Source organism: Alnus glutinosa, chromosome 6 (genome assembly GCF_958979055.1).
Source record: "Alnus glutinosa chromosome 6, dhAlnGlut1.1, whole genome shotgun sequence".
NCBI lineage: Eukaryota > Viridiplantae > Streptophyta > Magnoliopsida > Fagales > Betulaceae > Alnus > Alnus glutinosa.
The window spans coordinates 3,866,393-3,892,113 of record NC_084891.1 but is presented as its reverse complement, the minus strand read 5'-3'; the positions used below and the strand labels follow the sequence as shown (position 1 = coordinate 3,892,113).

Genomic DNA, 25,721 nt, shown 5'->3' with positions numbered 1-25,721 from the left:
TACAATACAAAACTTTTTCACTTTTTTATACGAATTTTTTTTATTTTATATCACATCATTACTTTTCACTAATTTCAAAACTGACAACTCACTACTCTGTTCTGTACATATTTTTGCCAATCAAGCCCATACATGTTCGATAACAAATTATTTGTACCTTTTTCGGCAGAAACATTATAAAAGTTCTCTCAACCAGTCCAAACTAGAAATCGAATCTTCTCGAATCAAATCAACCGAAGAGGAGCTGATTCTTTAAAAAGAAAGGGCACAATTGTAATAAAAAAAGGTGAAATGACAATTTTGATTCTCTTTTTTTAAGGAACCGGTTCATTAAACCGCACTGGATCCGGTTCTTGGTTTTCTCCTACTTCAACCCAACACAAAGCACGCCAAGCGATAGCTCCATGTACAGCGTTACGGTTAGACAAAAAAACTCCAGCCCTGTGTAGAGGCAGTAGCCTCCCAATTTTTTTAAAATTTCCTCAAAATTATAGGTTTTTATGGAATAAACCCTTTAAAATTATGTTTTTGCCCTCCAAAAAAGTGTTTGTTTTAGTTTTACCCCCTTCCCCCTTCACTGATATTCTACTTCTGCCCTAGCCTTAGACGTAACAAAATAAAATTTAAACTATAAAATGAATCCTACGAAATAGAGAGGGAATCTTGATCCATTGAAGTATTGCAATGGACATATCGAACTAATAAGAGGCCCTTCAGAGACACCAGAATGTCAAAAAATTTCATCCACTATTCCCATAAGAAATCCGATTTATGAGAGAGAGAGAGAGAGAGAGAGAGAGAGGGAGAGAGGGGGAGTTAAAAAGCACGGTGACTATAATTAAGATTTTGGTATTTCTCTGTTATACAAAGTCGTTCTCTACAACATTAAACTTGTTTAACAACTCCTCCAATTCTTGCAAAGCAATCTTATAATGTTGTTGGGATTGTGCCCCTTCTTCCACAATTGGAAGAGCGTGTTTGTGCAGATAATTATAGCAGTACAGTGGGTTATACACACCAATATTACTGGAGTTATTGTCAAGAGCATACCTGCATTGGAAGTCTTTACTCCACCGCGGCAGAATGTAGCGAGGTGGGATTTCTTCCACCCCATTGTAATTAAGAACATTCAGTGCATGCCTGCATAGATAGCCCTTATAGTTGAACAAACTGCAAATGCATCGGATGTCCACTTGTGTTGTCTCGTACAACACCTCATAATTTCGAACTTCCTTCTCATTTCCCTCCACTTCAACTCGTTCTTTCACTATGTACGTCATTATAGGCCCATTAACACTCACCTGCCTTGTGTTGAAGCAAGAGTACATTCCTTCAACCTCGGATTGGAACCTCTGGAAGATTTCTCTTGTGTACATCTTAGAGAGCTGCACCTCAAAATTACATCTTGTTTTTGATTCCAAGCTCGGTTTTCTCGACTCCAGATCTGCCATGGCTTCTTTGAGGTGCTTCCTATGTAGAGCTAGATCGTACTTGTCAACAAATTCTTTAAAAGATGTGTGTTTATGTACATAACCATCAAAAAAAGTAATCAAGCCCTCGTTTTCTCGGATAGGGATTATTCCTGCAAAAAATATGTCTTTCAAGTAAACTGGAACCCACAACTGCCTGTCTTCATACAATGTTTGAAGCCATTTGTTGTCCCCTAGTCTATGCCACTTGATCATATCGGCCCAAGCAGTTTCAAACTCGGATATCTTCAATGAATTGTATACTGCTTTGTTCAGTTGTCTTTTGATTGTTTCATATCCCTTCAATCCTCCCAATTTCTCTGGAACTCTCTGCATTATATACCACATGCAATAACAATGACGAGCATTTGGAAAAACCTCAGAGACTGCATTTTGCAAGGGTTTACACTGATCGGTGACAATCACTAGCGGAGGGCGTCCAAGCATGCATTTAAGCCACGCCTTTAAAATCCAAACAAAATACTCTACTGACTCGTGTCCGAGGAAGCCACAGCCCAACAACACAGACTGCCCATGGTGGTTCACACCAACAAAAGAAATCAGAGGGATCTCATATTTGTTTGCCAAGCATGTTGTGTCTATTGCAACTGTGTCACAGAAGTAACCATAAGCAGTCCTGGACCTGGCATCAGCCCAAAACACATTCCTCAGGCGCCCATCATCATCAAGATCAAACAAGTAAAAGAAGTTAGGATTTGTCAACTTCATGCGACAAAAGTAGTTATAAACTGCATGAGCATCTCCTTCTTTAAGTTCCAAATGTTTTGAGTTATCAACAGGAATGATACCTTCTCTTTCATTGAAATTTGAGTATCCATTAAGGCCAGCTTTTGCAACAGCTGTTTGATACAGCTTAATGGTATGTACTTCTGCAACAGGCTCTGGTGGTGGTTGTGCTTTTTTGGCTGCAATAATCATCTTTTTATGTGACTTATAAAACCGTTTGATTTGTGGACTCACCTGATGGTTGTGTTCAAGCTCAACTTCAACTATTCTCCACCTTTTGGAGTCCACCAGCCTGATGACTATCATTGCAGGACAACCAGTTCTTGTTTCCGGTCTTGGATTGTTGGCTTCGCTCTTTTTCTTGAAACCAGCACTACTGCAGCTAAGTTTTGCTCTATACCGCTCTTTTTTCTTAGATCTGAACCATGAATTGCTCACTCTGATGCCAAAACCCTGTTCTTTAGCATAAAGATTGTAAAAATCATAAGCTTCATCAAAAGAATCGAACTCCAAACCCACAGTTGGTGGTGTAGATCCCTTCTTTGATTGTGTTTCCCCAGTTTCATCATCATGTTCCACCACAGAGCAGTCTCCGTCAATATCATACCCATCACCTTCATCAAATACTGGCTCACTATTGAGACAAACTTCTTCCATCCTAAAATGCAAATTGATTAGAACAGTCAAATTGCAGCACAATAATAGAGGGGAATTTCTTCATAATTGACATAATTCAAGGTACGTCATTTTGAAACAAGGTCCACATATGACACAGGCAACTTTAAAGATCAAGTTTCACGGTGAACCACATGAAATTATGAACACAATGCTTCCCAGCCATGTTCACAGTTATCAGAGAACCAAATTCCATTAAATCTAAGCACTGTTTGGAAGATAAGAGTGCAGACATTGAACCTAGTTAAAAAGTGACAAAAAAATTAATGCTCTAATATTCGAATCAGTTGACAAGTTAACTACCATAGGTACTCTTTCAAACAAGTATTTTCATACAAGATCCGATTATTAGCTACTCCTATATCATCATCAGCAAGTCAGCATATTCAAAAGGTTATTTAAACTTCAAAACCAATTTTGGCAGACAATTAATGCATGTGGGAAAATCTTTGAAGGTTGTCGAAAAATAAGGATTTGCAGTAACCTCAGGAACTTTGGAGGAATATTTGTTGTTTCCCAATCATCTCAATCATGTATGAAAAGTACATTCTTCAAAAAGAATGTTAAAATCAGGGGAACAAACTTCATTCAATAGGAAAGCTTTCCAAACTTCATGGAAAAAATTCCATTAATGATGCCAACAGGTACCCACAGAGATTCCATGCTTTTCATTGACTATATAGAAGGATATTGCTTAAATCTCTAGGGGGTGGACGTTGGATTTACTAAAAAGACCAACATAAACACCATGGGCAAAATTCAAGCTTCCAAGACAAAGACTCAAAAAGGAAGAGATATAAAAGTATGCAATTAATAAATTCAAAGCCAAGGAATTCTACAACTTCGTCAAGCTAGTATAAGAAGCTGCGAAAAGATATACAATGTCACTAGTAAGAGTACCTTCAAATCAAACTATATCATCGCTGATCATGTTGTTGGTGCTGAAGTAATCACCATCCTCGCTCCATCACCAAATCATAACAAAGTAAATCACTCCAGCTCTGCAAAATTATGAACTATTCAATGGATACGACTTAAATATAAGAACTGACATTAAATTACACAAACACGCACATGACTCAGGCCCAATGAGTACACATAGGCACGCACGGACGCAATCTATATATATATATATACACTTGTCCCAAAAGCTTCAGAAAAGAGGAAGCACACTATTACTGAATGAGAATACATAAGCATCTGTTTGGTTGCTGGGAAAATCAATGAGAAAATTATATGAAAGCATCACGTGGCTCTGTTCATTCGCCGAAGCTAAAGTCTGAACCAACGAACCTTCTTTTCCTACAAACTACGAAAAATATAAAACTCGGAATTCCACAATCCCTGTCTTTCCCACTTTTTTTCTCAGCAACCAAACAAGTAGGAAAACGAATCCCTAAGTCGAACAGATCACCGATCTAGTACAAGAATTCTACACTGTGAGCTCGAAAATTACGATAAGAGAGTAAGAATTTGAACGATCTTACAGCGATTCACCGAGTCGGACTCGGCGGGACGGGAAAATTGGCGGTGGGATTTCGGGGCCGAGTCAGTCCTCCGAGTTGGGCCGCGGAAGGATAAATTTCGAGTCACACTGGGGCTTACAGAGGTTTGAGCGACCTTTCGACTCGTTGAGCTGACACGTGGGTTCAAATATGGGGTACTGTTTTTTCTCTACCTTTGTTTCTCTTTGATCCTTTCTTTTTGTGATTATTTAAAAATATGCCCCAGTCTCAGGGGTTATTCTGAAAAGATAGTTGGTCTATTGGGGCTTGACTTAGAAAACTCAAACTAATTTTCACTCCTTTCTCTTTTTTCGGGACAAAGACGCCCTAAATATGATTTTTTTTTTTTTTTCCTACGAATATACCCCACTTCACTACTTCAGTCATTAGCAACATTTTGTCAAAAAATAAAAAAAATAAAAAATAAAGTAGCATTGTTTCTAGCAATTGCTCTCAAGATTATTTCCCTAGCAATATTAAATTAAGTGAAAGTAGAATATTACAATTTTTCTTATAAGGTTTTTATAAATTGACGTAATTATTATATGTAATTTTTATTATGTCAATTATAAAATAATTAAATTTAATTATAGCTAACGTGTCAATGTCACATCCATGATCCTTCTACATTGCATTTCTCATGTTAGCTAGTAAATAGACTGTAAAATCAATTTATAAGTATTTTTTTTTTTTTTGCATAAATGTAATTATGTAATGCTACTCAGTTACAAACTGTTTTTTTTTTTTTTTTTTTCTATTATTATAAAGAGAATAATTCTCATTAAAAGGTAAAAAATTGCTTGGAAGCTACAATATTTTGTATAGAGGAATGCTACATATCATCCCCTTGTCCTCCTTTTGTCCTTCCAAAATTGATGTGGCTCTTAAAATCACTATTGAATTTATGATAGTTTATTGTTGAATTTTGATCAAATGGTGATTTTAAGAGCCACATCAATTTTGGGAGGACAAAGGGAGCATTCCTCTTTTGTATAGGAGGAGGGCACTCTTACACCTAGACTTGATCAACAAAAGTATACAAAGCATATTTTGCCAAAAAATGAGCGGCTTGGTTAGCCTCCCTCCTTACATGCCGCACCTCGAAAGGTTGAACTGCATTAAGGAATGGCCGGGTGTCCTCTATAAAATTATAATATGACAAACAACAAACTTAATGCAAGACAAAAAATAAAATAAAATAATTTATATATGATTCCATAGTACTCGTTAGTTCACCCAATTTTATTTAAAAAAAAAAGACTTTTGCATAACAGTTGTGCAACTGTTATGTACTTGTGCAAGTTTATCGACACATGTGGTGGGCCCCACGACTCATCACATGAGTCTCACCTCATATGTTTATAAAAATGCAAAACCGTTACATAATTATTATATACCAATCAGCTCTCATTTATTTAATCTATTTTACATCATCAACACCAAATATCCATGCAAAGAACCCAACATCCATGAACCATAGACCATGAATATAAATGATTCATGCTTGTGAATCGAAGCAGGAACAGAAAGACAAGCTTTTGCCATGGCATAGTGGCAAGTCTTATGGGAAAATCATCTACTTTCTAGTTTGCTAACAATTATGAAAACTTTATTTATAATTTCTGATTTTTTATTATTTTTAAAGTAAGGTATTTAAATTTTAACAATTGTCAATTTATGGTATTATTCTTTCAATTTTTTTTAATTTCAACCATTCATTAAAATTTTCCGTTAAATCCTGTCAAAATTCTCAAAATACTCTTCTTCTTCTTTATTTTTAGGAAAAAAAAAATTGCAAGGATTTAAGTGTTGGTCAGAATCTGAATGTTTGAAAAAAATTTATAATTTTTTTTAAAAAACAAAACACAAGGGTACTTTGTGAATTTTAATAAGATTAATGGACAATTTTAACGAATGATTGAAATTAAAAAATAAAAAATAAAAATAAAATAAAAAAAAATTGAAATATGGATACCCTAAATTGACATTTTTAAAAGTTTTGAAATTTTATTTCAAAAGTGATGAAAGATCTAGGGTTATAAGTGAAATTTTTGGGGTAATTACATTTTCCCCCATGAACTACCAACTTTTGCGCAAAGCCCCCACAAACTACCAACTCGACCAAAATAAAGCATTCAACTACCAAAGACAACCATTTCTCCACTTCCGTCAGTCAAAGTGGTTAAAACAAACGGTCAACGGGTCACCTGACCGTCACATGCTGTTTTACCCTCATTTTCTTCTTATTTTTCCCTCATGAACTACCACCATCTTCCAACATGCCCCCATGAACGACCACCATCTTCCAACATGCCCCCATATAAAACGGTACGTGACCCGTTGTCCGTTTGTTTTAACCCTCTAATTGACGGAAGGGAGAAAAATGGTTGTATTTGGTAGTTGAATGTTCTATTTTGGTCGAATTTGTAGTTTTTGGGGGCTTTGCACAAAAGTTGGTAGTTCATAAGAAAAAATGTAATTACCCCTAAGTTTTTCCAAACATTTTTCTGTTTTTTTTTTTGTAAAAAAAAAAAACAATTTAAAATACAAAATATTTTTCAAATATGAACCCACAAATATCGTATTTATATCAAATCAAAACCAAAAAAATACTTTCAAAAATCATATTAATGGAGATTAATACTTAGATTAGTACACTTTTTTTTAACATGTAGGCTAGGATTACAAGCATCAAAGGCGGCCGTAGGGACTAGGGAGGACCATCATATGCCATTGCCTCCCATTACTTTTGAAAGATTCTATATTTGATGCTTTGGTATGCACCTCTGGGTCTAAAAAGATTTAGCCCCTTCAAAAGCAATCCAACAAATTAAGTACACACAAACGTGGTCTCATATGGCCTAAAAAAAAAAAAAGAAAAAAAAAAAAGAAAAGAAAAGAAGTTGTCCCATATGAATTGGTCGAAATTTACACTCAATTGATAATATTTGTCGATTGGTAAACAAATTTTATCTCCAAGAGTTATCAATCATGAAAAAGAACAATTGAAAATAAAACTTAAGCATTGCGAGCATAAAGTAATTAAACGTTCAGACTTTCATGGATTGTCAAATATTTTTGAATTATGCCAATGGTTGGTAAGCACCAATAGATCAACTGCCTATTTGATTACTTAAATGATTCGTGTTATGAGCCTAATATCCTATTGATTGAACATAATTTAAAATTATAACTGTATTTGAATAATTGGACAATATACGATGGACTATCATGTACGGTATATATATACTTTAGTATAGGCTTGGAAATTCGGGTTGGCAGGTCGGGTTCGTGTCAACCCGTCGGGTTGGAGTACGGCCCGAATACAACCCCATTAATAATCGGGTTGGCGTGTCAACCTGATTGTAAATTAAAAATTAAAAAAAAATGCCATAAACGAGTCGTTAATGGGTTGGCGGGTCTGTAATTTATTATTATTATTTTTTTAAAACCGGGTCGCAATCGTGTTTGCGAGTCAACCCACCAAACACGATTCTAATCGGGTTGACCCAATTATGACCCCAACCCGACTAGCTTAAACTCAAACCTTATATTTTTATGTCGTGTTAATGTCGGATTCGCAGGTCGTGTCAAAAATTGACAACCCTACTTTAGTCTATGTCTAGTACATTTTAGAGTCGATAAATGCTAGACATCCCAACACTTTTTTTCCAAAATTTGGTTCCAACCTGATCTGTCACAATCCTATGAGATTGTGGCACACTTTCCAAAATAATAGATCTCATGGGATTGTGACATATCAGGTTATAACCAAATTCTATAAAAAAGTGTTTGGATGTCTAACATTTATCTTTAAAGTCGTTTTGGTACCAATGATTTATAGTGTGACTGACACAACCATGTTTGATTGGTAGTCACTATAGAGGAATATCATTAGTTGTGTGAATCACCCATTTTGTAACGCTCCTAAAATTAAATAATTATGGGTAATTACCTTTTCCCCCATGAACTACTAAAAAATGCGTGATGCCCCCATGAACTACCAACTCGATCAAAAAAGCGCATTCAACTACCACAGTTACATGTTTTGCCCATTTTTGCCAGCCTAACTTGTGAAAATACTTAAATACCCTAACTCAATTTAAAAAATGACATAAATGTCCTCAGCTTAAAAAAAAAAAAAAAAAAAAAAAAAGGAAAATGGGGTGCTACTGAAGGGGGTGGCCTGTGAGCCACCCCGCAACCTGGGGGGCCACGCGGCCACCCTAGTTTTTCTTTGGGGTGGCCGCGCAGGTTTCTGTGGGGAGGCTGCACGGCCACCCCTTAGGCCGGGGTGGCTCGTGCGCCACCCCCTTTTCTTTTCTTTTCTTTTCTTTTTTTTTGCTTTTTTTTTTATTCAATATATTAGTTTTAATATTTTTTATTAATAAATTTAAACCAAATTAAGAAATTATTTTTTTTAATCAATTGAGGGCATTTTCGTCTTTTAATCAAAATTAACGTCCAAAACCGGCATATTCCGTCCATGTTAACGAGTCTGACTGACGGAAGGGGGCAAAATGTGTAAAGTTGGTAGTTCATTGGGGCATCGCGCATTTTTTGGTTGTTCATGGGGAAAAGGTAATTACCCCAAATAATTATATTTACTTAACTTTTAGGGGTAATTACCTTTTTCCCCCATCAACTACCAGCCATTGTCAACATGCCCCCATGAACTGACACCTCGATCAAAAGAGAGCATCCAACTACCAACTTTATACACTTTGCCCCCTTCCATCAGTTTAATTCGTAAAAAGACATAAATGCCCTCAATTTTTTTAATCATATTAATTTTAATATTTTTTTTATTAATTACTGTTGGAGGGCATTTTGGTCTTTAAACCAAAATTAACGCCCAAAAATGGAATATTCCGTCCAAGTTAACGGAATTTCTTGACGGAAGGGGGCAAAGTGTGTAAAGTTGGTAGTTGGATGCTCTCTTTTGGTCGAGGTGTCAGTTTATGGGGGCATGTTGACAATGGCTGGTAGTTGATGGGGGGAAAAGGTAATTACCCATAACTTTTAGTGTTACTCATAGTGTCATCAAATCAATTAACTGGTAATTGTATGAATTTACCATGCTACACTAATTATCAAAATATACTATAGCAAAAATCAGAATCAAATAGTCTAATATTTATAACAATAAATCTTGAAACAGAACATGTATCATTAATTATGTATTCAAAGACTCGAAACAGACATTTCTATCACAACAACAGATAACTACTAACTAAACCCACTTGACAGTACAAGCCATGTACTTCACATCTTTATCCCAACGCATTTCTCACTCTACCTCCTAGTAACCTGCTAAACTGCAAAACACATAATTGTTTTACAATAAAAAACTAGTAACTACGTAAGTCTACGAGTTGGTGAGTAAATAGTTACACAGCTGCTTTATACAGTGAGCCTTAAGTGATTGTCCATTATACTCAATTTATTAGACCTTTATTTTCATAAAATGGTATGTGTTGTCTTCGTTTATATGTTAGCTACAAATTTAAGTTTATTTTGAAGAAGGGTGACGTATTCTCCGTAACAATTACTAATGTTTTGGGGTAATTACCTTTTCCCCCCATGAATTACCAAAAAATGCGCGATGCCCCCATGAACTACCAACTCGACCAAAATAGAGCATTCAACTACCAAAGATAACCATTTTCCCCCTTCCGTCAGTCACACGCCGTTTTACCCTCATTTTCTTCCTCTTTTCCCCCTATAAACTACCATCATCTTCCTCTTTTCCCCCCATAAACTACCATCATCTTCCAACATGCCCCCATATAAAACGGCACATGACCCGTTGACCGTTTGTTTTAACCCCTTTGACTAACGGAAGGGGGCAAAATGGTTGTCTTTGGTAGTTGAATGCTCTATTTCGGTCGAGTTGGTAGTTCATGGGGGCATTGCGCATTTTTTGGTAGTTCATGGGGGAAAAAGGTAATTACCCCTAATGTTTTAATGCAGATGAATCATGCTATATATATATATATAATCATCGATTTCATCTGTATGCTATATATATAACCCATTCTTGGTAGGGTTTGTGCTGTCCCGAAAGACCCATAGTATAATATCAATGCTTTGTATATTGTCTCGTACTATTATATATTGAGTAATGATTCACTACCACCTAAATATACAACTTTCCACCACCTTGTCTATGTGGCAAGGTGGTCCCCCACTTTAATTTATTTTTAAAAAATAAAAAAACTCAAAAAGTAGTGGGGGACCACTTTGCCACATAGGCAAGGTGGTGAAAAGTTGTATATTTATATGGCATTGAATCATTATTCTTATATACTAGCAACCTGACTGAGTCAAACCTCAGGTGACCCACGTTATTAGCAACACCATAATGGTGATCTCATCTGTACATGGTGTGTCAATCACAAATAGCCATTGGATATAAGGCCAACCATAAAAGTAAATTTCTTTGACCATAGGGTCAATCTCGTATAATAGTAAGCACATGGCAATTATACCTCATGTACTAGTGTACCATGTCATAGTCATACGATGCAAATATTGTCAATTTTTACTTTAAGAATATAATATACAAGCATTTATCTATTTGAAACAATCTAAACATATCATAAAATTAGTCGACTCGTGACCTTATTTTAAAAAATAAAGCATGCCCAGTCCTCTAACATATCGCACGTTAAAGTAAAACCAGTTATGTAAGCATTTACTTACCTTAATTGTTGATCCACAAAATTGGACAGCTTGAACTACCGCTACTGCGAAACATACCATAATTTTAAACATAATACATCAAGAGTTCTAACCAATGCACACAAAAGCCCTAATAATAATCTAGGTACTCTAATTTATCATTAAAACCCTAATAATCCATTTCTGGTTAGTGTCGAACGTTCGGTTTCGAGGTCGAGCGTTTGACCAACAAGGGTCAGATGTTCGGTCAAAACATTGAACGTTTGATAGGTACCATAATGCATGAAAAACTGTAAACTTTTATCCATACCAAATTATAGCTTATCTAAGGCTCATAATAACTTGACAAAAACATAATAAACATCAACGTGATGAAACATGAAAAACAATGACAAGTTCATAATTTATTGGAAAATCTATTACCCCATCTATAATAAATCGCAAACTTAACAAGGCAGGTTAGGACTTACAAAATGCTTGATAAACAATAAGGTCAATGTATAATTATTGTGAAAGACAGACTTGAGGTTCAACGGTTACCTTATGGAGAATGTAATTACTCAATGCATTTTTTCTTTCTATAACCTCTCTCTCACTAGGCATATGGTTTGCTGAAGGGTAAGAATGAAGGATGAAGGATGAGGGTTATGGCCTACTATTATAGGTGTACGGAAGGGATAAGGTTGGTTGAGACAGCTGAAAAGTTAAAGTGCTTTTCAGGCGTGATCGAACGTTCGGGGTATTCTTTCAAACGTTTAGGGAAACGACACCTCAAATGTTCCAATGAGATGTTGAGCGTTTGTAAAAGAAAGGACACCTCAATCGTGTTTTAGTGGGATATTGAACGTTCGGCTAGGGTAATCATCGAATATTCCAGAAGGACATCAAATGTTAGGTTAATGTATGAAAGTGTGAATTCTTTAGGTTTGAAAAATAAATTGTTTTAAGGCGTTCATTGGATTTTCTTCTTTTTAAAAGTAATCACGAATGTTGCATGGTTTTTATAAAGCATGATTAAAGAGAATATTCGTTATATTCATTTTTATTATTTTGGAGTATTACAATTTTTGATGGACAGTATGTGGCAACATCAGGGTATTGGTGTTGTACTGCAGTTCTCTCAAGACAGTAACAATCCTAATGAGAATGGGTTAAAATCTTGAATATACCATGAGAAGAAAGTTATGATTAATCTATAAAATTATGTATTGAATTTCCAGTTAACATGTTTTATGCATTAAATGTGAATTGTCCTAAAATTACATTTATTTTACTTTAACAATAAATCCAATTTTATACTGGGTTAATATCATAGATAACACTTATAGCTTGATGAAACTCATGACATTTCCAATGTTCTTGAAGATTATGTTTGGCGGACTAATAGAGTGAGCATTTTCGCTAGGATGAGATGCCAAGCAAATAACTCTTTTGGTCGGGTTTGATTAGAATAGTTAGTGGCGTGTTACCTTGTAGTTATAATTCTTGAAAGCTTTGCGTATATATCGATGGCAGTAAATGTGGTATTTAAGGATATTTATTTTTGACTCGGATCATTCTTTTATGCTATAAATTACCTTGAGAGTAGTGTTAAGTGTAGTAAATACAGCTAATTACAAGTTAATTAATGTGAAGGCGCTAACCACCAAAGTTAAGATTTAACTTTGTAATGACATTTTATTATAAAATAGAAGCTATGGTATATTTTCATTGATAAATGCATGGTGTATTTATAAATGCAAAACTTTACTTAGGTATTTTTCCTCTGCTTTAATTAAAGGTAATCCACTGAGGTGAAAAATGCCTCATATTAGCTAAATATAGCAAATAAGATGTTTTTAAAAAATTGATAGTTGATTTTTTTTTAAAACAAAAATTTGGCTAAAGTTTAGAGATTGGAAGGGGAATGCTCTGATTATATAAAGCTTGATGGTATTTTTGAGAATGAAATAGTAATTTGAGGGATGAAATGTAATTTATGCAAAAGTTTGAGGAAGATACGTAAAGCTGCGCCTTCCTTTTTGTTTGTTTTGTTTTGTTTTTTTTTTTTGTTTGTTTGTTTATTTTGGGGGTGCAAATGCCCTGCCCGGCTGCCCTCCATGTCCAAGGTTCCATCTTCTTACCCTCTCTCACCACATAGCCCATACCCCCCTTTCTCTCCAGACTATCCCTCTTTCTCTCTCTCAATAAAAATTGATCAAAGGAGCAACCCAGAGCTAGAGAGAGAAAACCCGCACAGAAAGTCGAAAGAAATGAAGCAGAGTTCACCTGAGGCAGTCTCATCTTCATCCTCTGCACCCGTCCCATCCGACCAATCGCAGCCGTCCGCCTCGCCATCGTCGGACAAGGCTTCATCGACATCGACGGCGGCGGCGGCGGAGGACCCTGCGGTGGGGTCTAGGGACGGCGGGGGCGGGGCCCAGGAGAGCGTGACGGTGGAGCGGCGCGGCGAGTTCTCTGCCGTGTGCAAGTGGACGGTCCAGAATTTTCCCAGAGTCAAGGCTAGGGCTCTATGGAGCAAGTACTTCGAGGTGGGCGGCTACGATTGCCGCCTCCTCGTGTACCCCAAAGGTGACTCTCAGGCTCTGCCCGGCTACATCTCCGTCTACCTCCAAATCATGGACCCGCGCGGCACATCGTCGTCCAAATGGGACTGCTTCGCCAGCTACCGCCTCGCCATCGTCAACCTTCTCGACGATTCCAAGACCATCCACCGCGACTCCTGGCACCGCTTCTCCAGCAAGAAGAAATCCCACGGCTGGTGCGATTTCACTCCCTCCTCCACCGTCTTCGATTCCAAATTGGGTTTTATCTCCGGCAACGACGCCGTGTTGATCACCGCCGATATTCTGATCCTCAACGAGTCCATTAGTTTCACCCGCGACAACAATGAGGTTCAGTCCTCGTCGGCCTCATCCACGGTTTCGTCCTCGGTGGTCGCCGGCCCGGTGTCGGACGTCCTGAGCGGTAAGTTCACCTGGAAAGTGCATAATTTCAGTTTGTTTAAGGAAATGATTAAGACGCAGAAGATAATGAGCCCGGTGTTCCCGGCCGGAGAGTGCAATCTTAGGATTAGCGTGTACCAGAGCTCGGTGAATGGGGTGGAGTATTTGTCCATGTGTTTGGAGAGTAAGGACACGGAGAAGACGGTTGTGTTGTCCGATAGGAGTTGTTGGTGTTTGTTTCGAATGTCGGTTTTGAATCAAAAGCCGGGCTCGAATCACATGCATAGGGACTCCTATGGGAGGTTTGCGGCGGATAATAAGAGCGGGGACAATACCAGTTTGGGTTGGAATGATTATATGAAGATGTTGGATTTTATCGGGCCGGATTCAGGGTTTCTGGTCGACGATACCGCGGTGTTTAGCACATCCTTTCATGTGATCAAGGAGTTTAGTAGCTTTTCCAAGAGTGGGGGGTTGGTTGGAGGGAGGAGTGGGAGTGGCGCGCGGAAGTTGGATGGGCATTTGGGGAAGTTTACTTGGAAGATCGAGAATTTCACGAGGTTGAAGGATCTTTTGAAGAAGCGGAAGATTACGGGGCTTTGCATCAAGAGCAGGAGGTTTCAGATTGGGAATAGGGATTGCCGTCTCATTGTTTATCCACGAGGTATGCCAAGGTTATTGCTGTGGAGAATCCCATCTTGTCTATTATTTCGTACTTAATTGGTTTACATGTTAATACTTTATTTGTTATAACTATTCCTAAGTCTTTGTTTTCAGTGAATTCAATTGTAGTCTTTATGGGTAACTCTATAAAACAGTGTGACATGTCCATCTTCTATGGATAATTGCGGTAATCAGGACCACTATTATCTTTACTACAATCATTTCCCTTGAGCTTATTCGAGCCAATGCTGATGGTTACTTAGCATGGTGGTCTCATAGCAATATCCCTTATGCCTGAAGCTCTTTGCAGTGTAAGCCACCACGCAGTTTTGCAAATCCATTCATACTCTAAACCTGAATTTGTTTGAACTTAGTTGCTTCAGCCTCTGTGTATGGAAGTGTACTTAAGTTTGTTTTATTTTATTTGCTCTACTGTGCTTGGTCGGAGGAGGGCAGTTTTTAGCCACAACACATTGTGGCTCTTAATGTATTTTCTGGTCCTTGCACTTGAGATTATTTGAGCTGGACTGACAATTGCTTAAGTTGTGCTTAGAAGAGAACTGATGAAAATTTCCCATATACTTGGTGGTATCAGGGCAGTCTCAGCCACCATGCCATCTTTCTGTGTTTCTTGAAGTTACGGATTCACGAAATACTTCCAGTGATTGGAGTTGTTTTGTCAGTCACCGGTTGTCCGTTGTGAACCAGAGGATGGAAGAGAAGTCTGTCACGAAGGAATCTCAGAACCGCTACTCCAAAGCTGCAAAGGACTGGGGTTGGCGTGAATTCGTGACGCTCACTAGTCTATTTGATCAAGATTCTGGGTTTCTTGTTCAGGACACAGTTGTATTCTCTGCGGAGGTTCTTATATTAAAAGAGACATCAATAATGCAGGACTATTCTGACCAGGAAACTGAGTCTAATAATACTGGTTCACAGCCAGACAGAGTTGGGAAAAGATGTTCATTTACATGGAAGGTGGAGAACTTCCTGTCCTTTAAGGAAATAATGGAGACTCGTAAAATCTTTAGCAAATTTTTTCAAGCTGGTGGATGCGAGCTTCGGATTGGTAGGTTTATTCGTATCTTTCAAGTTTGTTTATTTATTTATTTTTATATCTGTTATAGAGGTAGTTGCAGTAATTTGATTGAAGGTTGTTTTGTTTTGTTTTCTTTTTCCTTTTTAATTTTTTTTAAACTGTCTTTTTCATGACACAGGTGTGTACGAGTCCTTTGAAACCATTTGTATATATTTGGAGAGTGATCAGTCAGTTGGTAGTGATCCGGATAAAAACTTTTGGGTTAGATACAGGATGGCTGTGGTGAATCAAAAGAACCCGGCGAAGACTGTGTGGAAGGAGTCTTCTATTTGTACAAAGACATGGAATAATTCCGTCTTACAATTTATGAAGGTTTCGGATATGTTGGAAGCGGATGCAGGATTTCTTCTGCGTGACACAGTCGTTTTTGTTTGTGAAATATTAGATTGTTGCCCTTGGTTTGAGTTTTCAGATCTAGAGGTTAGTATTTGTGGGTCTGTTCCATCTATGTTGCATGCAAGTCATTACAAATAATTTCTGTTTATGTGTTTCTGGTGAGTAGAACTTATTCCTGTATATATGTTAGTTGGCCTGTTAGATAGTTCTGTAATTTCTCTATTGTTAAAGGGTAACCCAATATAGACATAAAACTGATGTTTGTGGTACTCTGTGTGACCCTTTTAGGTTTTGTTCTATATGTAACATGGCTTTGGCTATATTAATGAAAAAAGGACTAAAGGGGTTTCATGATGACACATTATGGAATGGATAGTTCACTTCAAAATATAGAAGATATATGAGAGAGGGTGAAGTATGAGATTAGAATGGAAATTGTCAAACCTACTTGTTAATCAACATCAATACTCTGAAACATCTTGGTAAATAATTAGAACGTCATTAGGCCATAAGCTGATGATTTGAAGCATGCATTTCATTCATAGCATGTCATTGTAAAAATATTGAACTGTATCTAAATTAATTTTGATACATAGCTTTGAGTAAGCTCTTTTAAAGGTAGAATTGTATTATAATTTAAACAAAAAGGCTCCAGATTACAAGTTGTGAAACCAGGTTGCTTAACAAAATAGGTTCAATTATTTATGGTTGGCTCCCCAAGTGGGGGTCTCTCTTGTATACTTACAAAAAAAAATAAATTAAATTTATGGTTGGCATTAGTATCAAGAATATTTCTAGTAGTTTATAGTTGATTGTTTCTCAAACTGTCCTTAAAATGCCAATTTAATAGCTTTTAAGCTTTTTAACTCCTTTCCTCCCACCCACTACCTTAATTTTTTAGGAAACCTATTACATTGCTGATCCAATTGGTGGAGGCAATTTGATATCTTAATTTTCTAGTAGTTTATAGTTGATTGTTCCTCAGACTGTCCTTAAAATGCTAATTTAATAGCTTTTAAGCTTTTTAACTCCTTTCCTCCCCCCTACTACCTTAATTTTTGAGGAAACCTATTACATTACTGATCCAATCGGTGGAGACAATTTGATTTCTTTTGTCTCTCTTTAAATGCCTAATGCAGGACAGATTGCTCAATTCCTTCTCCGATGCAGGATCTTTAGATCCAGCACTATATAGGATTATTTGATTTTGGCTTGATGTGAAAGAGGTTTAGGAATGTTTTGGCGAAGTCAGGTTAGGAATTTGGGAACTGTGAAGTGTTTTATATGCTTAATCCCACAAGTTCCAGATTTGGTTTCCTGGAGGCTGCATATCAAGTCTTCATTTGAGACTTAAAAATCTAAGAAAAGAAAACTGTTGCTGGGAATTTTTGCATTCGACTACGAGTAATACACAGATTAGAAAGTTTCTGTATTTGCTGTTGGAACACCTTTTCCAAATCGATGTAGAACTCCTAAACTAAAGAAGGAAAGAAATTAAGGTGTGATAGCAAACTTGTAGCACCCCCGGGCCGTGAAGGCTAGGTTTGTTAACTATTGAAGCCTCGGAGGTGCAAAGGTCATAATATTTGACACACAAAGCATGTCTAACTATCAAAAAACAAAGCATGTCTAACTATACGACAATATGCATGAGAAAATAAACCAAAATTGCTGGCTGGGGTGTGTTACAAAACTAGTAGGGAGCTTACTAAGAATGACACATAAGGACTTATTAACTTCCTTATCAACATCAAATCGGAGGGCACAACTACTGCACTTGCCCAGCAACTCTTGAAAATAAAAAACACCCTTGACTACTAAATCTTGGGAAAGCATAAAGCAGCATTTAACGAAATAAACATAAAGTAGGACTCCATGACACAACTATGCGTCAAAAACTCCGCAAAGATCATATATCTAAACTCTTTTGGTCTTTGAACTTTTGGCTTTGTAGGCTTCTCGTTGTCTGCGCCAACATGTGCCTGTTATCTTAGTTAAATTAGTTTCTAGCTATAAACCCGTACTGTTGAATCAAACTCACTTTCTGAATTTCTAGTTGTTGACTTAAATATCAAATGCAATAATCTTCCTAGGAGGATTCAAAATTGTAAAATCATTTTTTTTTTTCTTATTTTCTTTTCATTTCTAAAGGAAGCAATATTAATTGGTGTCAAATGTTGAACAAAATCTTTCTTCTTTGTCTAGATTCTTTCACTGATTAAACATGCTTGGTTAGATGCATCTGCTTCATTTTCAATCTTTATGTGTCCATTTTTACTTGAACTTTCTAAAAAAATTGTTTAGGATAAGCTACAACTTTTTTTGATAAGTAAATAGATTTATTGAAAGCGTAAGGCACCCCTTAGTACACTAAAAGTATACAAAAGGAAACACCTAACTAGAAGTGCAACGGCTCAATGGTCCAAGAGTGGGATTTTGAATCAAAGGAGAATGGATCGAGTCACCATATAGGCGCCTAACCCATTAACACTCCCTTTATTTACTTATTATTTTTACTTATCAAAAAAAAGAAAGAGAAAAACGAACAAGAAAATCAGAATAGCTAATCGATGTAGGTGACAAAAAGGCCACTGTCCATAGATATAGCGTATGAAAGAACGAAGCTAAAATATCCTCCATAGAATTCTCCTGATCTTCGAAACACCTAAGATTTCTTTCTTTCCAAACACACCAAAAAATGCAGATAGGCACCATCTTCCAAACCGCAGCACTCCTTGGCTTTCCAGACTTCCACCAACAAGCAAATAAATCGATCACTCTTTTAGGCATAACCCAAGACATACCAAACCGAGTAAAAACGTGAATCCACAGAGTGGAAGCCACATCACAGTGAAGAAGAAGGTGATCCACAGTTTCCTCATCTCTCTTACATAAGTAGCATTTATCCACAATGATGATTTTCCTCTTCCTGAGATTATCCACCGTAAGTATCTTGCTAGGGCTGCCGACCACGAAAAGAAAGCAACCCTCGAGGGAGCCTGAGTCCGCCACACATCTACGGATAAGCTACAACTGAAACCTCTAACCTTGTCTACATAGCATCTGGCTGATATAACACGATTAAAATTCTCTATCATAAATTTATAATCTCCAAAGATCTTTTAGCTTAAAGTTTTTTGGCTGTATATTTACATTTACTGTTTCTTTTTACAAATTTATTTTACCTACTGATTTTTTCTCTCCTTTGTGTGGTGGTTGTAACTATGTTTTATGTGTGGCCTAACTCTTCTCAGGTTTTGGCTTCGGAGGATGATCAGGATGCTTTGACAACTGATCCTGATGAGCTCATTGATTCTGAAGACAGTGAAGGAATAAGTGGAGATGAAGAAGATATATTTAGAAACCTTCTCTCTAGAGCTGGTTTTCACCTCACATATGGGGATAATCCTTCACAGCCGCAGGTCACCCTACGAGAAAAGCTTCTAATGGATGCAGGTGCAATTGCTGGGTTTCTTACCGGACTTCGTGTTTACCTTGATGACCCTGCTAAAGTAAAGCGCTTACTTCTTCCAACCAAGCTCTCTGGTGGTAATGATGGAAAGAAGGCCCCAAAGTCCGATGAATCTTCCCCCAGTTTGATGAACTTGCTGATGGGAGTCAAAGTTTTGCAGCAGGCAATCATTGATTTACTTTTGGATATTATGGTTGAGTGTTGCCAGCCTTCTGAAGGGAGTTCTAATGGTGATTCTTCTGATGCAAACTCAAAACCTTCTTCCAATGGCAGTGGAACTGCAACTCCACTGGAATCTGATAGGGAGAATGGAGCAACAGAATCTGTGCAATTTCCTACTGTATATGAGAGATTGGATTCTGGTGTCGATGAAGGTGGCAGTGCATCTGCTGTACAAAGCTCTGACATGAATGGGCCAGCCATACCAGAAAAAGCTCTTCCTGGACAACCCATTTGTCCACCAGAAACATCTGCTGGGGATTCAGAACATGTGTCCCTTCGCTCAAAGGTACACCTTTACATTTCAGAAGTGGATGAACTGCTTTGCTTAAAGTTGATATTGACTACTTGAACAAATTGAATTTTCAGACGAAGTGGCCGGAGCAATCTGAGGAGCTCTTAGGATTGATTGTTAACTCGCTGAGAGCCCTAGATGGAGCTGTTCCACAGGGCTGTCCGGAACCAAGACGACGGCCGCAGTCTGCTCAAAAGATTTCTCTTGTGTTGGATAAAGCTCCTAAGCATTTGCAGGCAGACCTTGTTGCTCTGGTACCCAAATTGGTTGATCAGTCTGAACATCCACTGGCTGCTGGTGTGCTTCTTGAACGACTTCAAAAGCCAGATGCAGAACCTGCATTGAGGATACCTGTAAGATTGTCTCTGCAGAGGCCCTATGATTCTTTTTCTTCCTGACCTGCTGGGCTTGTTAGCATGTGCTTGCAGGGCTATACTTTAGGAAAACAAAAGCGTCTTTGGAACATATAACTCAATTTCTGAATGTAGTCTATTGCTGATCTTTCTTTGCCTAATTATGATACATATTTTTCCTAGGTTTTTGGTGCTATTAGTCAACTGGAGTGTGGCACTGAAGCGTGGGAACATGTTTTATTTCAATCTTTGGAGCTTTTGACAGGCTCAAATGATCAACCTCTTGTCGCGACCATAGATTTTATATTTAAAGCTGCATCTCAGTGCCAACATCTTCCTGAAGCGGTATGCATAAAAACATTCTGAAGTTTGATTGGGTTCCTTTCTCAAGTTCTTATTCTAATTTTTTGACGTGCTTTTCCTTATACATAGTAACCTTCTTTCTTCTCTATTGTAGGTCAGATCTGTTCGTGTTAGGCTAAAAAGTTTGGGTGTTGAGGTGTCTCCTTGCGTCCTTAATTTTTTAAGTAAAACTGTAAATAGTTGGGGAGATGTTGCTGAAACCATACTTAGAGATATTGATTGTGATGATGATTTTGGTGAAAATTGCCCAACAATGCGTTGTGGGCTTTTCTTATTTGGTGAATATGGGCCTACTTTTGAAGGGCTGCATCTGGTGGACGAGCAGGCTTTCCGTGCTGGTCGTCATTTTTCCGACATTTATATCCTGATCGAAATGTTATCTATACCTTGCCTTGCTGTTGAAGCTTCCCAAACATTTGAGAGAGCTGTAGCTCGAGGTGCGATTGTGGCTCAGTCAGTGGCCATGGTCTTGGAAAGGCGCCTTGCTCAAAGATTGAATCTTAATGCTAGTTTTGTTGCTGAAAATTATCAGCATACAGACACTGTAGTAGAGGGAGAGGCCAATGAGCAGCTGACAATCCAACGAGACGATTTTACTTCAGTCCTTGGTCTTGCTGAGACGTTGGCCCTCTCAAGAGACCCTTGTGTGAAGGAATTTGTGAAGATCCTTTACACAATATTGTTTAAATGGTATGCTGATGAGTCTTACCGAGGAAGGATGCTAAAGCAACTTGTTGACCGTGCCATCAGCACTACAGATAATAGTCGTGAAGTAGACTTAGATTTGGATATATTGGTCACCTTGGTTTTTGAGGAGCAAGAAATTATCAGACCAATTTTAAGCATGATGCAGGAGGTTGCTGAACTTGCAAATGTTAATCGAGCTGCTCTTTGGCACCAGCTATGTGCTAGTGAAGATGAAATTATTCGGATGCGTGAAGAAAGAAAAATTGAAATTTCCAATATGGTTAGAGAAAAAGCAGTCATATCTCAAAAACTGAGTGAATCCGAGGCCAACAACAATCATCTCAAGGTATTTGATGTCTTAATTAGAATGATATTTGGGCTTTCACATCTTGCTAGTATATTTGGAGAATATGTGAACTGAAGCCTTTCATGAAATGGCAGTCTGAAATGAGGGCTGAGATGGATCGTTTGGCTCGGGAAAAGAAGGAGCTCTCCGAGCAAATACAAGAAGTTGAGAGTCAGCTTGAGTGGCTTCGCTCAGAGCGGGATGAGGGAATTGCAAAGCTCACGGCTGAGAAGAAAGTCCTTCAGGATCGTCTTCATGATGCAGAGACACAACTTTCCCAATTAAAGTCCCGTAAACGTGATGAATTGAAGGTATCAGATTACCTTACTTTTGGTCACTTAGCTCCCTAACCTTTTCATTCTGCTCTAGTTACTTTCAGTAAAATAAAAAGTTATATGATCTTTCTGGTATGAATCATCATAATTTTTAGTTATTTTTTTGGATTGAACTTTGATAAATGTCATATAACAAAATGTGCATCTTGTATGACCATTGGCTGCATTTTCATAATCCCCGACACACTTGCTTTGGGAGAGTATTTCTTATAATTTACCTATCTGCCTCTGTAGTTTTGTACCGTTACTAGCATATATTGATGCGTTGTAGGGAGTCTAATATTTGAATGTTCTTGGTGCTTTGATTCTGCTGGCACATATATTGTACTTATGCTGCTTGATCTTTTTCCAAATGATCACATTTATTTTTAATTTTTTTTTTTCAATGCATAGGATTGGGGTTCTTAGTTTGCTAGAATCTTGCTTAATCTTATCTAACTGGAACTTGGATCTTGGAAACAAATTTTTATTTATTACCTTTATAAAAGATTGTCAGTGAAGGTTCGGTTATTTCCTTTGTAAGGCTTTATAATTAGCCCTGTTTCTGGAACTTTGCTGTGATCCTGCCATATGGGACTTTTTCTCGGTATTTATTTGGAGGAAATTCAGAAATGGTAGATGTCTTGTTCGAAATTGTTGCCAGATTCCTTCATTCTGGCTTTCAACTAATTACTCTTGTATTGAATTTGAGTAGAAAACACTATCACGTCAAGTCTTTTATGGTTAAAATATTATGTTGTGAATTCATTGCTTGCATTGCTCCACTGCATCTATCCTCCCTCCCACCTCTTGCCTTTTCTTCTCTAGTTTTCAGGCTATTGTTTGCTTCTTTGACGGTGTACAATATCCATAGTCTTTAATTTGCTTTCAGTTTGTCTGGCTATCTTCTCTTTCATTCATTTGCAATCTAGTTGGTTGCTTGAGCAACCCAATATCTGTACGCTTATAGCATCAGAATTACTCGTAGTCAAGCGCGATGTTGAGGCCTTGTTATTTCCTCCAGGTTTTTTCGTCATGCCCTCCCTAATTCAAGACTTTTACAACTTCATAAAACAGTAGGGATTTTTTATTTTTTATTTCTCTCTCAACGAAGAAATCCACTTTTGGAAACATTGCATTTTTAAAAAAAAACTTGATTGGATAGTAAGTCTTATGAACTGTAATTGATTAAAATATCAAGTCCAATGAAACTGCTATTTTATACTGTAGTTACATAACCGTTACTTGTTAAGTTGGTTGATTTATTGTTTCCGGGTCGGGCCTTCACCTACTCCAGTGCAGGAGTGAAAAAGGGGGAGAGGGAGGGGGAGGCGCTTGTTTTATTTGCTGTTGCCTTTTTTCTGACTGCACTTTGCATGTGACAGAAAGTAATGAAGGAGAAAAATGCTCTTGCTGAAAGGTTGAAGAATGCGGAGGCTGCACGGAAAAGATTTGATGATGAACTGAAACGGTATGCCACAGAGAATGTGACTCGAGAGGAAATCCGACAGTCACTTGAGGATGAAATTCGGCGATTGACACAAACAGTGGGGGAAACTGAGGGAGAGAAGCGGGAGAAGGAAGAGCAAGTTGCTCGGTGTGAAGCATATATTGATGGGATGGAATCTAAATTGCAAGCGTGCCAGGTTTTTGCTCTAAAATAGCTTCTACTTTCACCCTCCTTTCCATATTTATCATGGTCATCATCATATTGTTCTTCTATCACTTGGTTTGTTTGGACTTCAAGCTGCTTAGTTATGGTGCTTCCTCAATCAAACTAACTACTGCATCGATGTCTTGTAAAATCAAAGTTATGGTAGTTATGGTAGATGATCTAGCCTGTTCAATGGATGAACTCAATATTGAATTTGTAGGACTTATTGGGTAACTCGAATAATATGAAATAAGATTCAAGTGGAGGAATTTAACATTTGTTTGGCTGGACCTATTGTGTAATAATAATTATGTGGAGTAAAAGAGGAGCACTATGGGTGAGTGGGATACTCAGCTTAATTACGTTTCTGTTTGAAGCTCTTTGGCTTAGAATGTGTTGAACTCGACTCTGATTCAGCTTTAAGTTAGTATTATAATTATTTTTATAAAAAGCATCTTATAAAGTTGTGTGAACTTCAGTGCCCTTCATTCTCTCTCTTATGTTTTATTTATGACTTGAGAATAATAGATTGTGATTTGATTAAGGCCTCTCCTTTCTTTTGCAGCACTATATTCACACCCTCGAGGCTTCACTCCAGGAAGAAATGTCGCGACATGCTCCTCTTTATGGTGCCGGTTTGGAAGCTTTATCAATGAAGGAATTGGAGACATTGTCACGTATTCATGAAGAAGGGCTGAGGCAGATCCATTCCCTTCAACAGCGGAAAGGGACTCCAGCTGGTAGTCCTCTTGTGAGCCCCCACACCCTTCCACACAATCATGGGTTGTACTCCGCTGCACCACCTCCAATGGCGGTCGGATTGCCTCCGTCACTCATACCAAACGGGGTCGGTATCCACAACAATGGGCATGTGAATGGTGCGGTTGGACCCTGGTTCAACCACACTTGAATTCTCTGGCCACGGTCCATTTTGCCAAATATAGAAAATGTTCACTCAATTCAGTAGAGCTGGGTGTCATCTCAATATGAAAGGATGCTATTTTTCTTTTTAGAGTTATTTTTTTGGGCATCGTGGCTGGTAGAACTGTTGGAACACGTGGAAAAGAGGGAGTGGGGGAGGAATGACTGATGAAGGTTGGATTTGGGGGGAGAGGGTTGGTTTTAGAATTGAAGTTAGGAAGTGAGTCCAATAGAACTAACAGTTGCAAATGCCATAATCATTGGCATCTTCTTCTTAAAAAATTTAATCATAGGCCTTCTGAAAAGTTTTGTTAATTGTGTTTCATCCACATCTTTTTTCTAGATTTTTTTTTCCCCCACTCTTTCCCCAAGTGGTCTTCCCTCCATCTTGAACAAATTTCATAATTGTTGGGGGTGCTGACAAATTCTTTCATATAATTAGGAGGTAAATCTTTTACGAAAGATGTAATTTTTTTTTAATTTTTTAAATTTTTTTAATTAAGGAAGAGGAAAATCTTCCCGGACCTAGGTATTTTCAGGTGGCATATCCTTATCCTCGGCTTGTTTGGTGCCTTGCCCTTTTTGGTGAATGGTTTGGTCGGGGCTGGTGGGACACGAAAGACAATAAACACATTCCTGACGGTATAGTTTTTTGGTTGGTTCATTATCTGCTTTAGGGTTGCATATTGGGCCAAGCAGTGCCACGAATCCAAAAATGTATGGGGCATTACATTTCTTCCAGCAATCTTTTACAAGCTCGCTGGTAAAAAAAAATAAAAATGAGTTTATAAGGAACTTAAAAGTTGTAATACCTTAACAATATTTTATGGAATTAGGTCCGTTTGGCTTTGTTGCTTCAAATCGTGTGATTTTAAAAAAATAGTATTTTCAGAATGTGTGATTTTGAAAACACGTGTGATTTTAGCCCCAATACTTTCACAATAGATTCTTGCCCCCACCGTAGTTTCTGCTTC

The 25,721-nt window shown here is 37.7% G+C and overlaps 2 protein-coding genes across 2 annotated transcripts; one reads left to right on the top strand and one right to left on the bottom strand.

Annotated features, from left to right (window-relative positions):
• Positions 1-816: 816 nt before the first annotated feature.
• LOC133871302 (protein FAR1-RELATED SEQUENCE 6-like) lies at positions 817-4,511 on the bottom strand. Its single transcript, XM_062308719.1, has 3 exons — positions 4,379-4,511; positions 3,792-3,892; positions 817-2,874 (listed from the first exon to the last, which is right to left on the bottom strand). The coding sequence occupies exon 3, from the start codon at positions 2,871-2,873 to the stop codon at positions 861-863; it is 2,013 nt and encodes a 670-aa protein (XP_062164703.1). The 5' UTR covers position 2,874; positions 3,792-3,892; positions 4,379-4,511; the 3' UTR covers positions 817-860.
• Positions 4,512-13,164: 8,653 nt separating this feature from the next.
• Positions 13,165-25,062, top strand: LOC133870207 (uncharacterized). Its single transcript, XM_062307282.1, has 10 exons — positions 13,165-14,689; positions 15,284-15,757; positions 15,906-16,207; positions 19,378-20,103; positions 20,184-20,462; positions 20,646-20,807; positions 20,920-21,858; positions 21,954-22,169; positions 23,558-23,818; positions 24,392-25,062. The coding sequence occupies exons 1-10, from the start codon at positions 13,180-13,182 to the stop codon at positions 24,734-24,736; spliced, it is 5,214 nt and encodes a 1,737-aa protein (XP_062163266.1). The 5' UTR covers positions 13,165-13,179; the 3' UTR covers positions 24,737-25,062.
• The last annotated feature ends 659 nt before the right edge of the window (positions 25,063-25,721 follow it).

Excerpts from the sequence above, each read along its gene's own strand:
- LOC133871302 (XM_062308719.1), bottom strand. The coding sequence starts at position 2,873 with ATGGAAGAAGTTTGTCTCAATAGTGAGCCAGTATTTGATGAAGGTGAT.
- LOC133870207 (XM_062307282.1), top strand. The coding sequence starts at position 13,180 with ATGTCCAAGGTTCCATCTTCTTACCCTCTCTCACCACATAGCCCATAC. Across the intron at positions 16,208-19,377 it reads TTGAGTTTTCAGATCTAGAG|GTTTTGGCTTCGGAGGATGA; the intron begins GTTAGTATTTGT and ends AACTCTTCTCAG. Across the intron at positions 21,859-21,953 it reads CCAACAACAATCATCTCAAG|TCTGAAATGAGGGCTGAGAT; the intron begins GTATTTGATGTC and ends ATGAAATGGCAG.